At 45.8% G+C, this 17,410-nt stretch overlaps 2 protein-coding genes across 9 annotated transcripts in view; both read left to right on the top strand.

Annotated features, from left to right (window-relative positions):
- Nucleotides 1–3,455, top strand: part of SEC16A (SEC16 homolog A, endoplasmic reticulum export factor) — a 41,812-nt gene extending 38,357 nt beyond the window's left edge. For all 7 annotated transcript variants that reach the window (XM_081846867.1, XM_081846870.1, XM_081846868.1 and 4 more), the window contains 2 exons: nt 2–64; nt 726–3,455. In XM_081846867.1, the coding sequence (XP_081702993.1) occupies nt 2–64; nt 726–794 (132 nt within the window). In that variant the 3' untranslated portion in view covers nt 795–3,455. The remainder of the gene's footprint in view (nt 1; nt 65–725) is intronic.
- A 968-nt stretch (nt 3,456–4,423) lies between these two features.
- On the top strand, nt 4,424–15,722 carry INPP5E (inositol polyphosphate-5-phosphatase E). 2 transcript variants are annotated; one of them, XM_081848354.1, is made up of 11 exons: nt 4,424–4,608; nt 6,017–6,913; nt 7,982–8,105; nt 8,822–8,919; nt 10,135–10,259; nt 11,612–11,731; nt 12,389–12,496; nt 13,238–13,396; nt 13,502–13,617; nt 13,827–13,963; nt 14,657–15,722. In XM_081848354.1, exons 2-11 carry the CDS (start codon nt 6,177–6,179, stop codon nt 14,787–14,789), a joined length of 1,857 nt encoding a protein of 618 aa, XP_081704480.1. In that variant the 5' UTR covers nt 4,424–4,608; nt 6,017–6,176; the 3' UTR covers nt 14,790–15,722. The 2 variants fall into 2 exon arrangements, with proteins under 2 accessions (XP_081704480.1, XP_081704479.1); XM_081848353.1 differs by having other exon boundaries at nt 4,425–4,608; nt 13,235–13,396.
- Nucleotides 15,723–17,410: the final 1,688 nt, after the last annotated feature.

Genomic DNA, 17,410 nt, shown 5'->3' with positions numbered 1-17,410 from the left:
GCCACATTCAGGAGGACCCCCAGCCGGCACAGTCCAGTTTTACAACCCTTCCCAGTTTGTGCAGGTAACGTTGTTCATTCCTGGAAACACACAAAAAACACATGTACATGCCCCCTGGTAAGGGAGATCCTCCCTCTTCTGCCCATTCTACAGATGGGAGTTATGAGGGTCACAGAGGAGTTGTTGCAAAAACATCCCATAATTTACATCCTGAGCAAAGCCTATATTCTTTTGGGGGTGGGGTGAGTAAATGGTCAAGAGCAGGGAGTGGCGGGAAACCTTTGGGCCTCCAGGTGTTGCTGGACTACAGCTTGCCTAAGTTGGCTTGGCAAATTCTCCCTAGGTGTTGTGAGTTGGTGTCCTGCAACATTTGGAGGAACCACTGACCAGGAGACGTTTCTTTGTGTCTCACCTCAGCCCACAGGTTTGCTTGGGGGATGCTTTTGCAAAAGCCTTTCAGCTTTGGGGATTTAGGTTGATTTGGCACAGAATTCCAGATGCTTTGCATTTTGAGTTTATCTATTCAACTTGGAGTCAAAGGGAAGTAGTGTTCCCATACATTTATGAAAATGTCCCTGGTATGAACTGCCCTGAGACATACGAGTATAGGGCGCTGTACAAATTTAATAAATAAATAAAATGTTCTGTTGTGGGTTGTTGATTTTTTTCTTCTCTTGTGTAGGTAGAAATTGGATTCAGCTTTGTTTTTTCTTGTCTTTTTCCAGTCTGCTGCAGCTTCAGGAAACTCAAGACATGGCAGAATTGGACAGAGAAAATACCCCACCTTAAAATAGCACCCAGCAAGTCTGTCACCTGGGCCATCACACATGAATTTACAAAGAATTTCTCAAAATCCCATGCCACGTACAGAATCTGTCCTCTCTCATATTGAGGGGAAGATTCGTTTTGGTGGCTTTTCCCACTGAGACTCTTGACTTGCATCAGTCATCAAATGCACCCCGTTACGTAAAAGCCAGCTGGAGTGTTCTAACTCCAGAGAGAGACAAATCCCCAGTAATGAAATGGCTACTCTCTGCTGCAAGAATCAAAAGAGAGGTGGGGAGAGGGCTGTCCTCCCCCCACCCTTTGGCTGACTTTGATTGGAATCCATATATTCTTCAGTGGTTTCTGAATGCTTTAGGAAAGGGGAGCTCTTTCCCAATATTTAGGGGGATATTTGTCACCTTTAACACTGCTGTTTGTGGCCTTACAGGGATTGGGGCACAGTTTTATGCATATAAAACCACCAGCCTGCATTTGTTGCTTATCCTGAAGCATTTAAGACATATTTGGCTGGGATTTTTCTTGACATATTGACCTTTCTCCCACAATACACCTCCTCCCTTTGAATGGGAGGCAGGAAACATAGCTCATCCAAATAGATATATGTATAATGAATTAAAAAAGGAAAAAGGAAAACTGTGATTTGTAATTAAAAATTAATTGGAAGTGGATTTTCTCTAGTATGTATGTAGTTTGTGTTTAGGCTCCTTCTGCAGCCACTGTATAGTTAAAAAAACAAACAACTCCCAGAAACTCTTTATATCGTAGATGATGCTCTTCTCTCTCTGGCAATTCCTCTTGAAGTGCAATATATCTCTCTCTTTCTCTCTCTCTCAATCTCTTGGTTATAAATCTCTAAATTAATGCAGTAATGGTTTAAAGGTTGTTGTTCTTTAAGTGGGGGAGGGTCTTTCTCTTACTTTATGATCAGAATCACTGTGGTATTCTATTAAATCAAACAGATTTTGATTCAGCCAACCTTCCCTTTGAAGTAGGCCACACTCACACCCTCTTAAGCTTGACAGAACCCCAACAGGAGGGAGACTTAAATATTTATTTATGTGCTGGGTTAAGATTTTCTCTGGTAGTGATGGAGCCAATTCACTCACCCACCACAACCAATCATGCTGAAGAGATGAAAGAGATGTTTAGTTGGAGGCACTGTTATGCAGTGGTTCAGCTCCTTCCTCCTGCATCATGTCCAGAAAAGAGTGGGAAGTGAATGGATTCCTGGGCACTCACTTGTGGGGTGCCTCAGGTATCTGTACTCTCCCCCATGCTTTTTAACACTGAAACCACTGGTAGAGATCATCAGGGGGGTTTGAGCTAGATGTTCACCAATATGCAGATGATACCCAGCTTTACCTCCTGTTTAAATCAGAACCAGTGAGGGTGGTAAACATACTATGTGTGTGTCCAGAGGCAGTTGGGGGATGGATGGCGGCTAATGGATTGAGGTTGAACTTTCACAAGACAGATGTACTGTTTCTGGGGGACAGAGGGTGGGCAGGTGCGGGGAATTCCCTGGTTCTGAATGGGGTAACTGGACTCCTTAGACCAGGTGTGCAGCCTGGGAGTCATTTTGGACTCACTGCTGTCCATTGAGGCATAGATCAACACTGTCCAGGGCAGCTGTCTTATCAACTCCATCTGGTACACAGGCTGAGACCCTATCTGCCTGCACACTGTCTCGCCAGAGTGGTACATGCTCTGGTTTTCTCCCGCTTGGACTACTGCAATGTGCTGTATGTGGGGCTACCTTTGAAGGTGATTCGGAAGCTACAACTAATCCAGAATACAGCTGCCAGACTGGTGATGGGGAGCAGCTTCTGGGGCCATATCTGAATTATATCTACTTTGGCTCCCAGTACGTTTCCGAGCACAATTCAAAGTGTTGGTGCTTTAAAGCCCTAAACGGCTTTGTCTCTGCATACCTGAAGGAGCATCTCCACCTCCATCATTCAGCCCAGACACAGAGATCCAGCTCTGAGGGCTTTCTGGTGGTTCCCTCACTGCGAGAAGTGAGGTTAGAGGGAACCAGGCAGAGGGCCTTCTCAGCAGTGGCACCTTCCCTCTAGAATGCTCTTCCGTCAGATGTCAAAGAAATAAACAATTATCTGACTTTTAGACGACATCTGAAAGCTGCCCTCTATAGGGAATTTTAAATGTTTGATCTTAATTGTGTTTTAATTTGTTGGAAGCCACCCAGAGTGGCTGGGGTAACCCAGTCAGATGGGCAGCATATAAATAAATCATGATTATTATTACTGATTTATTAATATTGACTGGAGTCTTTATGGGTTAACTCCACATATTTGGAATCTGGAAAGCCTTAAATATATGACGAAGGGATTACTTGTGTTCAGGAGGAATTGTTAACGATCCACATTCAAGAGCCCTGGACTTTTTGCTGACAGTGTGATGATGGCTGCTTCTTTTTTTACCTTCCAAGTCTTCTCAAATACTTGTGCCCCACTGGCCATTCTGCCCTTTTTGTGCAGCTGTCTCTGATTCTGTGTCTTTTCATGTGGACCCGCCAAAACATGTTCTCAGCTCAAGAGGTTTTCCTTGGCACAGAGAGCCTTCTCCCTGTCCTCTCTAAATGTTAGAATCAACACACTGTACATTCTTTAAAAAATAAAATATTTTGTGCTCTGAAGCACGTTTCACAATTTACTTGGCTTGTGGTTATTGGGGGGGTCACGCAGAAGAATTGGGGTTCTCAAAATATATCTCTTCCAAAGGGGAGGGGCTGGTCACAACAACAGAAGACCCTACCATACGCCGCAGTAGAACCATAGCACCATGTTTTAAATAATGCTAATAAAAAAGCTGGAAAACTAGGATTGCCGTCTGCTCAGAGCAGACCTACAGAAATCAATACACTGCCGTTAGTCGTGTCCAATCAGGTTCAGTGGGTCTGCTCTTAGCAGAAGCTAACAGTGGACACAGCCAGCTGGAGCTTGTGGCTCCTTCTCAGCCTTACCTAGCTCACAGGGTCATTGTGAAGATCGAAGTAGGAGAGTTGGAACATAAATGTAGTAAATGAGTAAAACTCTGAATTTGAGAGGAGCAGGGGGAGAGCTGTGGTCCTTCAGGGGTTATTGGACTACAACTCCCATCATGCCTGGCCATTGGATGTGTTCTCAGGGGCTGATGGGAGTTTGAGTCCAGAATTGCCAGGAGGGCCACAAAGGTGCTCCTGCTTTTAAAGTCTTTCAGCCCACGGCTACAGTATGGGACTAACGTAGGGATCCCTCACGCAATGTACCACGGACACTTTTAGCGGTTCTAACCTGTGGGTCCCCAGATGTTGTTGGACTACAACTCCCATCACCCCTGAGCTCTGGCCTTGCTAGCTAGGGGTGATGGGAGTTGTAGTTCAACAACATCTGGGTACCCACAGGTTGAAAAACCGCTAAAAGTGGTGCCATACTATATAAAGTACTACTACTAATGTTGCTGTTGTTTCAAAGATAGAAAGGCAGTATCCATTTATTTAAAAGTATTAAAAGCCCACGTCGTCGTGGTCCGTGGTGGGGAAGACACCCCCTCCAGGACACCTCTACAGGTGTTTCGGAACTCCAACTCCCGTCATGCCCTGCCATTGGCCGCCCTCGCAGGGGCTGATGGGAATTGGAGTCCCCGCCGCTAGGCCCATCTCTGAGGCGGCGGTTCCGAGAAGGACTCGAGCTTCTGGCTCCCCTCGCGGAGTGAAGCGGCTGGGAGGAGCAGCAGGGAGGCCCCGCAGGAGGAGGCAGAGGAGGGCAGCGGCGACGAGAGGCCGGGGAGGAAAGCGGCCTGGCCTCATTCAGAGAGTTGCAGGTTTGGGGGTGCTGATGGAGGCGGGGGGTGGGACTGGAGGGAAGAGGATGAGGGTGGGGGCTTGTCCCGGGACAGGGTGTCTCAGCGCACGTTCTGTGTGTATACGCATGTTACTGTGTTACATATTATTACTGTGAATAATATGCAGGGAAACGGTTTGAATCGCTCCTTCATCGGCTGCTTTAATACAAATGATATTTTTTGTTGGTTAATCACAATGACATATATATTATCTTGGTGACAAACCGCAATTCTAAAAGGGATCCAGCGAAAACTTTGGTAGAGTTCCATTTCGTGCTTACATGCATTGGTGTGTGTGTGTGTGTGGTTGTATTAAATACTGTATCACAGCAGCATTTTATTTTTTAGGTCAATATAAATGTATAAACACACACTGCAGAATAGTGGACACGACTAACTTAGTTCCATTAACCTCTAGTGGGTCTGCTCTATTCTCTAGTATAACATAGCTGGGTAGCTGCTTAAACATCCCATTGAAACTCACAGTGTATGCTAAAGTTTTTACAGTTTCAAAACAGGCCCTTGTTCTGCTGGCATCCCTCCTTTTGAGCTCTGGATCACTGCCTTGACAAAGGCCTTAGGATAGAGCCATCAGCCACTGCTGCTTAGCGTGCTTGAGCCTACAGAGGCAGCTGCTATTCCCATTTTATAGACAGGGCTAAAGAGGCTAAGCAAGAGCGGCTGTAGAAGAAGCAGGTCTTGAATCCAGTCCTGTCTTCTTCCCAAACACTGGGCCACATTGACTGCCAACCTCATATTTCTTGATTCAAGCAATCCCTGAGAAACCTATGGAAAAAGGTGTGTTGGCTGAGTCAAACTGTTTGCTTGTAGCTATGGGTCCTTGCAGCTTCTCTGGGAAACGGAGGGGTGTGACTGAGCCTTAGAGTGGCAGCACCTTTCCGGAGCTTTAGACTTGAACAGCTACTGCCAGGCAGATTCTGTGTACACAAACACTGTCACTGCTCATGACGGTGTTCCCACACAGTTGCAGGCTGTGGAAATAAAGCACCCCTGAATCAACTGATGCACCCTCATCCCAGGTTCCTGACTTGTGAGTCACTCAGCTGGCCACCTGCCAAATGGGAGTGATCTGGCTAATCAATAATATATTTAAATTATTTGCTTGTTACATCTTTGTCCTGCCCAAAGGGAGCCCAGAATGTCATATTCACAGTCCAACACAATAACAACATAAAACACCAAAAGCACTCCTATAAAAACTAATAAAAAACAGTTATTCTAGAGAGCAGAGATCCTATGTGGAGGTTGGGAGCTTTAGATGGGAAGCCTTTAATAATGCCTGGAGATCTTGGCTAATCTTTTTTTTAAAATAATAATAATAATACAAAATAAATTATTGTTGTTGTTGTTGTTATTTTATTCCTAGGTGGATCCCAGCAATGCATCTTCATGTTCAGGCAACGGGCCTTCCGTTCCTGACACTGGTGTCCTGATTGGGGTTCTTTTCCCACTCAGGAAAACATGCCTTAGGCTGTTGCCTTGACTTCTGCATAGATGGGATATCCAATGGATTTTCCTAGGGGACAATGGAGCACACACCGAACCCTGAGGACAAAGTACCACAAAACATACCACCCAAGGAGGCTGCTCGGGCTGCCAGACAGGAGGCGGGTGACAACGTGGATTTCCTCTCCAAGCACCAGCAAGAAATCCAGGCTTCCTTTTTCAACAACGCTTTGGAAAGCCATCTAGAAGGGTTCCAGGCCCACACGGAGCTCAGGTCATTCACCCCAAAGCCTCCCCGCAAGCCCCCAAGACTTGAGCGAACTTCTTCTCTCGATGAACTGATCTGGCGGAGGAGGAGGCTCTTCAGGATGAGCCGAGACAGCTTGGTGGATCCCTCCGAGATGAGCTCCTCCAATGGATCCCTCCAAGGGGAGAATCCTCTGGGACAGATGGCAGCCTCCACAAGCAATTCACACTGTGACCAGGAATCCCTCTGTGGCTTGCAGCAAGCTTCGGAGGCGCCCCCCACCAGGCATGGCAACTTGCATGGGAAGCTGTCTAGAGTGATGCCCACCCATCCTCCGCCCCCTCTGGAGCTTGATGGCTCCTTCCCTTCTCTGAGGACAACTAATAGGATCGACCCAGATTGGGCGGATTACAGGCTTTGCTCCCAGAGTGCCTTTCCAAGGGCAGGCAGCAGCTGGAGTGACACCAGGCTCCACAGCCGCGGGATGGTTTGTGACAACTGCTCCACCACCTCTATGAAGTCCACTTTCAGTCTCTTGACCCCCATCCGCGTCAGGGATGTGCGGAACAGGTAGGGTCCTTGTAGCGTGGGGGGAGGTCAAGAGGGGGAGTCATGAGGAGCATTCCTCCACAGGTACACTTATGCTAATTCTCACTGGGTGCTCAGTGAGGTGGGGACGGAATTTTCTGTTGGAATAAAAAATCCCTGAGGTTGTCCCAGGGAAAGACTTAGGAACAGGAGTTGGCAGGAATCTGATAACCCATTCTCATCTCTTTCCTGAAAGGGCCCCTTAGATTTTAAAAATATATTTGATTTAAACTTTTAGTTCATTTGCTTTCATCTTTTTATTTCCCATAGCTTATGAATATAAATACACACAAAAAGAAATAAATAGCACTAAGAAGCACAACTTGTTTGAAGAAAGGAATGAAGGGGTGGGGAGCAGATAAATAGAAGTACATAATATATTTTACAGGATTCCCAGTGGTGTTTATGATTCAGCATCCTGCTATATTTTGTTACACCAATACATAATAGAAGGGCACTACCTTTCAACTAGGTAATTCCCCACCTGCCTGCCTTCCCTGACTCTCATAGGATGTTTCCCAAACTCTGTTTTTGTTTTGTTTTTCATTTCCCAAGGAAGAAAGAATGAGGAAGGCAATCTGGGATAGTGGATTGTAGCATTACAGTTGTCCAGGTGACAGCCTTGGCCAGCAAGGCCTCAGCTCCACTTAGACTGACATGCCAGCCAGTGCCTTGAGGGTGCAGATCTGGCCATAGTGACACATGCTTGAGTTACATCTTACAGTTTGATTTACTGCTGCATATTCTCAATGGGACTCTCTTGGAGGAGTTTGGTCTTGAATGCAGTGAACAGGTTATGTGTTGGGTTTTAGGAGTGTATTCCTTCACTATCACAGTGGCCTCATCAGCTGTTGTTCTGTTTCCAGACCCATCTTTCAAGCACCAAGAGTGCAGGATGTGGCAAGCACACCTCCACCTGTAAAGAAACCCCACCCAGGCAGGACATTAGTTCTGTTGCATCACTGGGCAGTTTTCACTTCAGCCTCAAATGAAGCAAATTTATAATATTTTTTTTAAAAAGAAATAACAATGCATTATCTTTCCCTACAGAAGTTATTTGGAAGGCAGCCTTTTGGCGACTGGTGCACTGCTGGGAGCAGAGGAATTGAACCGGTATTTTCCTGACCGGAACATTGGCATCTTTGTTGCCACCTGGAATATGCAGGGCCAAAAGGTGAGGGAAGAAAAAGGCTGGCTGGGGGCTTTGCCTGGTGATTGGCCTTTGATCCAGGGAGCCTGGCCAAGTCAAGAATACTTATTTGGAAAGGGCCATCATAGCTCAATGGCAGAGTACCTGCTTTGCATGCATAAAGTCCCAGGTTCCATCTCCAGAGGCATCTTCAGCCTGCAGAGCCACTACTGCCAGTCATTGTAGACAATACTGAGTTAGATGGACTGACTCAGTATCAAGCGGCTTCTTATGTTTCTATGCATAGTTGTGTCCAAAACTGTCTGGGAAGCCTCTTCCTCCCTCTTGTCATGCACATCCTGCAAATCTGGCCACAATAACAGCTTTGCCCACATACAACAAGCAAGATGGCAGAGTAGATCATTCCAGCTCACATCCCTTGTGACATTTTACATGTGCCACTTAAGAAGTGTAGACGTTCCCTAGTGATGCCACTTTATGAGTCCTGTTTTGAACTTGTTTTATACCTTTATGGAAACTTTATTGGAAGCACACCTGGAGTGCATGATGTGTGTCTGTAAACCTAAAGAACTCTATTGGTTTAACGAACCTGCATGGGATTGATTAGTAGTCAGCTTGCTGGTTACATCCCCTAAACATGTTGGCGCTTGTATCCTTGAGAGTCCATTCCTTCTCCTTCCCTATCACCCTCCCACTTAAGTACTCACCTAGAGTTTGGAAAAGTCTTCCTTGTCTTGCAGGAACTTCCTGAGGTGTTGGATGATTTCCTGCTGCCGCCAGGCCCTGACTTTGCCCAGGACATGTATGTGATAGGGATCCAAGAAGGCTGCCCAGATAGGTATGGAAACCAAGAGAAGCTGGCTTTGGCCTCGTAACCCCCACCCACTGCACAGAGGGTGGTTTGCCTGCAAGGGGTCGAAGTCTGTAGCTGAGCACTGCCACATGACCTCATGCAGGGCAATTCTCCCCTTGTAGAGTATAGCCAGTACAGACCTCCTGCTGCCTGATGCAAGTGTACCCTGTTTCTTCAGTTTGGATCATTGTCAGTGTCTGAAATAAGGGCCCCAGGGCTCCTGGGAGGCAGGAGGCCTTTGCCTCGCCTCTGTTGTGGGTGGAGTGGAGAGTTCCTTGGCAGGATTAGGAAGTCTGGGGTTGCATCCAGTACTAGTCCTACTCAGAGTAGATGCATTTAAGCTGATGGACATGGCTAACTGTCAGGGCTTGAGTCAAGTGTAGGTCAGTAACGAAAACAACAAATTACCTGAGGCCAGTGAAGTTAAATCTTTATTCAAGGAAACCAGCCACAGAGCTCAGGCCTAGTGGTCTCAGCAACTTCTCCTAGGAGGTCTTGCCCCAGTGAAGCAGTTGCAAGGACTAAAGTTTCCTGCCTTCCCACCCCTCTCTAAGACTTCTTCTCTCCAGAGATTTCCCCATGCAGTCGCAAACCGCGTCTGCACACAACTAATCACTGCTCTTTTCATTTCTCTGTGCATTCTCAGAGACTGGGTGAGGGGAGCTGGTCGCAGCAGTAGGCGGAGATTCCCTGTATTCTTCAGCAGCCTCTTGATCCCTTTCCTCTTTAGCATCTGCTTCAGCCTCAGTCTGAACTGCCCTTTGCCACAGCCTGTTCCTGCTCACTAAACCCTGCCACCTCTCCTACTGCTGACACCTCCTCCTTCCAGCCTGCTCCTTCTCCCTCTGACCACGCATCATAGTCTCAGCACAAATCCTCTGGCTCTGAGCCTTCCTCCCTTAGGGGTTCCCTAAGGGGTTCCCCATCTCCTCTGCATTCAGCCAGTCCATGACACTAACTTACGTTCATTTATTTCAGTGGGTCTGCTCTGAGTAGGACTTAGCTGGGTACAACCTAAATCTGGGGGCACTGCTGAGGATTCCCTGCACTTTTTAGAACAGTGTCAGACACCCCATGTCATGTAAATGAGCCTGACACTTGTCACTAGCAAGCCTTTTTGAAACATGTCTGGTGGACTTCAAGGCTGGGTGAGGAGACGCTCGCGCAACAGGTTTCCTTTCCTCTGCTTCCCCCTGCCAGGCGTGAGTGGGAGATCCGCTTGCAGGAGACGCTGGGCCCCCATTACGTCATGCTCTATGCGGCATCTCACGGTGTACTCTACATGTCAGTTTTCCTGCGGAGGGACCTCATCTGGTTCTGCTCAGGTGGGGCTTGCCAATTGGGTGGTCTTTGAAAAAAGTTTAAGTCATTTATGCATTGGATTTCTTATCGTTGATCTTGAATATGTAGTTTTAGTATTTTTGTTGCTTTGCATTTTTTTAATTTAAACATATTTTTAATTAAAGGTTTCTTGGTTTACAAAAGTATGTGCAATGTCTCTTTTTTCAAGTTACATTTTCTACAGATCAATTTCATTTGATGAGACATGAGTGTTATATTAGGAAGAAAAGGGGGAAAGAGGTGAAGAGGGGAATGGGTGAGGGGGGTGGGGGTGGGTGGCAATGCTTCTACTTAGTGTATGTGTGGGGTTTTGTGTCAGCGTCACTTTTGTGGGTTCTCGTTATTATTCGCTTGTGTTCCTTTGGTGGTGAGAGAGGCTGGGGTTGGCCTAGGGTGTGGTTGTTTGTTTGTGATTGGCCATGGTGAACTTTGTTTTCATGTGTGAGTGGGGTGGGTGGGTGTTTTTGCATCAAATTAACCATATTGATTTGTATGCTATTGGTGGATTCTTGTCGTCTTGTTGGGCTGTGTATGTGATAAAGGGGAGCCATACCGGGGTGAAGGTGTTTTCTTCTATTTGTCCCCGTATCAGTTTCAGTTTATTAGTTAAGCTGCTTTGATTATTACTTGGATAGAAAAGCAAGGTATAAGTATTAAATCTAATCAAGCTGGATTTAAATTTATTTAGGGACAGTATTTATTTATTTATTTATCTATCCTTTAGGGGTCAAGGCAGCTTCCAGAAAATTAAAATAAACCATACATAATATTTTCTCATTCTTACTATGTTTCACAGAATAGGACAAAAAGAGAAAAAAATGTGCACATAATATATTACTCTTTTTAAAGTAACAAAAATAATAAACAGGGTCTTAATGTCTTCTCCAAACTTCTAATTCCAAACCAAAACTAAAATTGCTCTTTTTTTCAATAATTCATACAGAATATTTCCCCATGCATGGTTACAATAAATTAATTTATATTATACATTACTGCTATATCCCAAATCCTAGAAAACCATTCCGAAGCAGGGACTGGGAGATAGGAGAGAGAGAAGCTAGCCATTTATAATCAATCTAATTTTAAAAATGCCCATAAAACTGCAATATCCAACAGAATTAAAATGACTCAAACCCAGGGGTCGGTTGTTACTGTTTTTCTTCAATGTGATGAAATCTGCACCAATATAAGCAGAAGCTTCAACTTTTCTTGGAAGGAAAGTCCCTTGTTTAACCACCACCACTGGCCTGTGATCTTGGTTTATGCCAGAGGTCGGGGTTGGCCACGAGTTGGGTGCATCACCTGTGACAGGCATTCTCTCCCTCCTTCGTTCCAGAGGTGGAATATGCCACCGTGACAACTCGCATTGTGTCTCAGATCAAGACCAAGGGGGCCCTCGGAGTTTGCTTCACCTTCTTCGGCACTTCCTTCCTCTTCATTACCTCCCACTTCACATGTGAGTATCTCCCCAGGCCCCCATCCCCATATATAAGCAGCAGATGGGGCAAGGAACACTGCTGCCCCTTCTTTCCAGGATCAATGGTTTGAATGGGACTTGTCACCAACATCTCATTTCAAGAGCAGGCTCTAAAATGAACCATGCAGATCAGGCTGGGTATTTGTGGACTGTGGACTGTGGACTGTGTGTCTGTGAGAGAGAGACGGAAGCAGAGGAAAGGCAATTGACCAGATGTTTTCATCCAAGTCATAGATTACATAGAGCTTCTAATGTACTATCCTCTGTTGGCATTTCTGGGGTTTGTCCCTCTCCCCAGTCTTTGTCCTTTTCCCATTTTTCTGTTGCTGGATGTCTGTATTTGTATGTGTGGCATTTCTGGATCCTTGGACAGTCTGTTGTGAGGAAAATCTTGCTTAACCTGCTTGATGGTGCTGACTGCTAAATTGGGCTGCCTTGACTCAGCCTTGTGGACCACACCCCATCCTGCCCAGGACCTGTGCAGTACAGCTGGGTTTCAAAACAGAATCCATCGCCTCTTCTCCATATAGGAATCTCTTGATAATTAATTGCCAGAGCAAGCTACCCATGAACTCTGTCCCCTGTCTCCTGTTTTCAAGAGGCCTTGCATTAAGCAGACTGTCTTTTCTTTTTCAGCTGGAGATGGCAAAGTGTACGAGAGGGTCCTGGACTACAACAAAACCATCCAGGCTCTTACACTTCCAAAAAACATTCCTGATACCAACCCCTATCGCTCCAGTCCTTGTGAGTAGCTTGATGTCTGGAAGAAAGGCCCTTTTTTGTTGTGTGAAATACTTGCAGTTTTGTAATGAGCTGCTCCTTCCCAGTAAATGTAAACCACCATGGAAAACTTAGTTCTAAATAATAAGCTGATTTTCCTCTCCAAATGAGTGGTCTAGCCCTCATGTGGTTAATGGTAAACACAGTTAACACAAGCCAAAGTGAATGTTTTTGAGCTCCTCCTTCCAGCTGCAAGGCAGAGCCTGAAATTTGCTGGAGTTCCTCCTGCTCATGCATGTCATGCTAAACCACAGTTTAGTGTGACGTAGAGGAACTGCCAATTACAGGCAATGACTTTCCACTAACTAGAGGCTGAAACTTCTAATCTGCTGCCCTCCTTGCAAGGAAGGAGGAGGAAGTCCACAATCTTTAGAGAGATTGAAAACCTCATCACTTATAGTTTCTTTTCCTTTGGCCCAGTAAACATAAGAGAATGTATTTAGGCCACCATAAAGCCCTTGAAGAAGGGAGCTCCAGAGCTAAGCTGCTGTGGAGGCATCCCCCTTAATTTAGAATGTTAACAGTGGCAGTACTTAGCAGTTTATTTACGTGCTTCTTGAAGGTCAAGGCTTGTGACAATCTCATCAAACTCCTGCATCTCACATTTGGTTGCTGAACTTCTGCATCTTGGATCTTCAGCTGAAATAGGGTCGTGGTAAGATTCCTCACCTAATCCCAGCTCCCTTTCATTTGGCTCTGCAGCAGACGTCACAACCCACTTTGACAATGTATTTTGGTTCGGGGATTTCAATTTCCGCCTGAACGAGGATCGGGAGGTGGTGGAGCAGATCCTTAGCCAAGGGCTGGAAGCGGACATGTCTAAGTTGCTACAGCATGACCAGTTGATTAAGGAAATGGCCAGTGGTAAGGAGAATATCACAGCCATGTTTCCATCCCAAAACTAAAGCTTGATTCATCCCTGATGAAGCCATGGGGAAAGTTGACTCTTTGCGTCCTTCCCTCCCACAGGATCAATTTTCAAGGGGTTCCAAGAGGCTCCCATTCTTTTCCGCCCTTCCTACAAGTTTGATGTTGGGCAGGACTCCTACGATACTACCTCCAAGCAGAGGACACCCTCGTACACGGTAAGAACTTCTACATGAGCAGCAGACAGCATCTCACCTGGAAAGTTCAGGAAGAATGATATTGTGCCTTGGTGGGAAAGAAGTACAGCACTTACCACTGAGTGTCTTTTATGCTTGTGAAAAGGAAAGTGCCTTTGGAAGAGAGCTGGCTGTTTCTCTGCTGTAGCGATTAACTCGCCTTTCCCCTCTTTGCCCCTTGGACTTCTCAGGATCGTGTGATCTACCGGAGCCGTCACAAGGATGACATTCAAGCTGTGAAATACTCTTCCTGCCTTGGGATCAAAACGTCAGACCACCGGCCTGTATATGGGTTATTTCGTGTCAAAGTCAGGCCTGGAAGAGACAAGTTAGTATTGACACTTTGCGTCGTGGTGGCCTTTGGCATGAATCTGATGGAGGGCTGGAGGTGAGGGGTAGGTACTAAGCAGCCTCCAAGAGAGAGCAGACTGGTAGCACTTGTTCCCCTGCTGTAGGGAACCACATTGGCACAGGAATTGCATCATGGGCAGGCAGCACAGGTCTTGCAAACTAGTCCCCAGAGAGGGATGTGTGGTCTAATTCAGTAAAAAGTCTTGATTTTGGCAGTAGCATGATTAACCAGAGTGGCTGGGGCAACCCAGTTGGATGGGTGTGATATAAGTAATACTACATTATTATTATTATTATCATTATTATTATTATTATTATTATTATTATTATTATTATTATACTCTCAATTCCTCTCATCCTACTCAGCCACTGGGGCTGGTGGAAGTCATAGTCCAGCAGCATCTGGACGTTCCCCACACCTGGCATGGATATCGCTTGACAGCAAGGATGGGGAAACAGAGGCCCTCTGGATGTTGCTGAATAATACTCCCCACCATCAGCACCAGCATCTTCCTTGAGCCTTGACGATGCTGGCTACTGGGGTTGCTGGGAGTTAAGAGTTCATCAAGTGTTGGAGATGCCAGGAGTCCTGCTTTTATGGCTTGTGAAGATGCAGCTTCCTCCACCTGCGTGTCACTTCCCACCTAAATGCTGCCTTGTCTCTTTCCAGCATCCCACTGGCTGCTGGCCTGTTTGATCGAGAACTCTACTTGATTGGCATCAGGCGACGTATCACCAGGGAACTTCAGAGGAAGCAAGCACTCAAGGACCAAAAAGCCAGTGCCGTCTGTTCTGTTTCCTGACCTCAAAGGGCCATCCAAAGAGGGCTTTTCTGAGCTGGGCACAAGAGGAGCTTCTGACTGCTCCCCGCAGTGAAAGGGCCTGTGCAGGAAAGAGCGCCAGCATCTGTCGCTTGGGGCCTCCTGCCATCAGGTCTTTGAAACTGCCTTGTCGCTGCTGTGCCTGGAAACATGGAAGGAATGCTCTTGAGGTTGACAGTGACTGGCTCTTTGTAGACACTTGATCACAAGAAGGCAACAAACTTGTCCAGTGGAGCTGGGGGGAGACTTTCCTAGACTGAGATGCTCCCTTGTCTCATTGATGCCGTTTTGGGAAACTTGTTGCCTGAAAAAGGGTCATGGGCATCCTTTTTGTGTTTTAAGACCATGTGCTCACATCTTGGTTTTCATCAGGTGCCTCTGGGGACCAGCTCTGGGAACATTCTGCATCTGTATTTTTACTCCATTCGTTCCCTGCCACCAAGAAGCTGAATATGCAGAAACATTTGAGCATGCTGCTAGCTTCATTTGCCCCCCAAAACACATGGTTTTCTCAATTCCAGAAAGAGCAAAGTTCCCATTTGGAACAGGCACATTTATTTTTGAAGTAGGAAGTGCCAGGGAGAGTGCTGATGGCATGTTGCAACTCCTGGGAAGGGCCTCGGATATCTTCCCTCATTCCCAGACCTGGACATAGATTAGTAGTATTAAGAAATAGAAGGCTTTCTGGTTTCATTGAACCAAGAACCCTTGTTGCTTGTCTCTTCCCAGCTGGCTACAAAAATCAGTATTCTTTGTGGCAAGACCAAATTTTGACTTGTAAACAGGTGCAAAGCAGGGCCGCAGGCATGTTGGAGTTTTGGGTTTACCCTTCCACCATTTGGTTGCTTGTTACTGCTCTGGACTGCATTTGTGTCCATAATTTAATAAACCAAGTGCTGGATTTCTAAAAACTTATTTCAAATGTGTCAAGGTTTCCTTCTTCTTCAGCTGCAGTTTGCATTGTTGATTCACCATCAAACATCCTCACAAAGCAAACAGAAGGCATTCCATCAGGTTAGGATAAGCTTTCAGTCATTTAGAAAAGGCAGGACCCCACCCCTAAATGTTGTGACATGTTAAACTCTGCTCAGAGTAAATAATGCAAAAGGAAATTAATATGATTCCATGTTAGAGTAGGAGCTTGTGTCTTTAATAGGTTGAATTTTGTGCCTCATGGCAAATTTCACACCTGTAAATGCCCCAAGATGCAGGAATCTCCCCTGTTCATCACTGTTGTGCACAAATGGATTTGGGATAGGGGGACATCATTCTGGTAGTGACTGGTTTGAGTTGCCCCTCTTTCACAGAAGTTAAAATTTGGCTTCCATGTGGCAGGGGCCACCAATTTGAATGTCTTTTAAAAATTAAGAGTCCTGATGTGCCTCTGTGGATCTACCAGTCACTATCAGCCATGATGGCAGTGTACTGCCTCCATTTTCAGTCACTTCCTGCCTCTGAAAACAGTTTTCCAGAAACCACAGGAGGGGAGAATGTTGTTGTACTCAGGTCCTGTTTGTAGGGTTCCCATCGGGGCATCTGCTTGACCACTGTGAGAATTGGATGCTGGACTAGATAATCCATTGGCTTGATCCAGCAATGCTCTTTTGTTCATGATGGGGCATTGCAAGCATACTTGAAGCTACCACTGGCTAAGCTGCTGTAACTCTATAGAGGCAGAGGAAAAGGCTGGCCATGGGTAAGTGGGCAGTAGGAGAGGAAACGAATCCCATTCTTCAGATAGCCCAAATATTCGCCTGAGGCCACCAGTCACTGTTAAGCACTTTACTCTTCCTGCCTAAGTGAAAGACCATAATAGTGGCATATACTTCTACACAAGTATTGTAGTAAGAATGTACTTCTACACCACTCTGTTTGTTACCCAGCTGAGGGACCACCTCTTAAATAAAACATAGAACCAAGGAAATTAATTCAAGTCCAGGAGGGACGCAGCATTGATTGTAGCTATTGCAATAGGCTAGAACTCCCAGTTAAGAAGTCTGCCATGAGGAGCATCAGAACAAGGGCTTTTTGGCAGCACACAAAGAGCCACAAAATATCTAAACATTCTTAAAACATAAACATCCTTCTACGTACATCAGGAAAGGTTATGGGTCATGAGAAGTAAAAAAACAAAACACAACAAAAACCACACATGGCTCCATATCAGTATCTTCACCCTTGCAATCACCTTGGAGTGGCCCAAATGTGGCCAGGCCATTGGTCTCAAATGTCATGCTTCTATCACTGCTACTCTGGCAACCAGGTCTTTGGGCTATGGACATGCCTTCCTTGTATCTCACTTCCCTTCTACTTTCTCCCAAGAAACTTCAAGGATGGCTGGTTTTACAGCCCAGAACTAACTCATGATAGAACAACATCCTGGAAGGCCATCTGCACCACCTTGTTAGATAGGGAACCTCACACAGAAATCAAACCTTTCCCTTTGTGCAATCTAGCTAAGAGGTTAAAAGCAATTAATAGTGAAATATTGAAACGTTACAATCAAAAATATACACCTTGGGTCTCTAATTTTTATATCAGTATATTACTGTGGCCAAGCAAAAATCAGTATGTAATCACAACACGTGACCTGTTATATTAAT

Source organism: Podarcis erhardii (genome assembly GCF_964252035.2).
Source record: "Podarcis erhardii genome assembly, chromosome: Z".
NCBI classification, from domain to species: domain Eukaryota; kingdom Metazoa; phylum Chordata; class Lepidosauria; order Squamata; family Lacertidae; genus Podarcis; species Podarcis erhardii.
The sequence above is the reverse complement of the archived record's forward strand: the minus strand, read 5'-3'. Positions and strand labels throughout refer to the sequence as shown.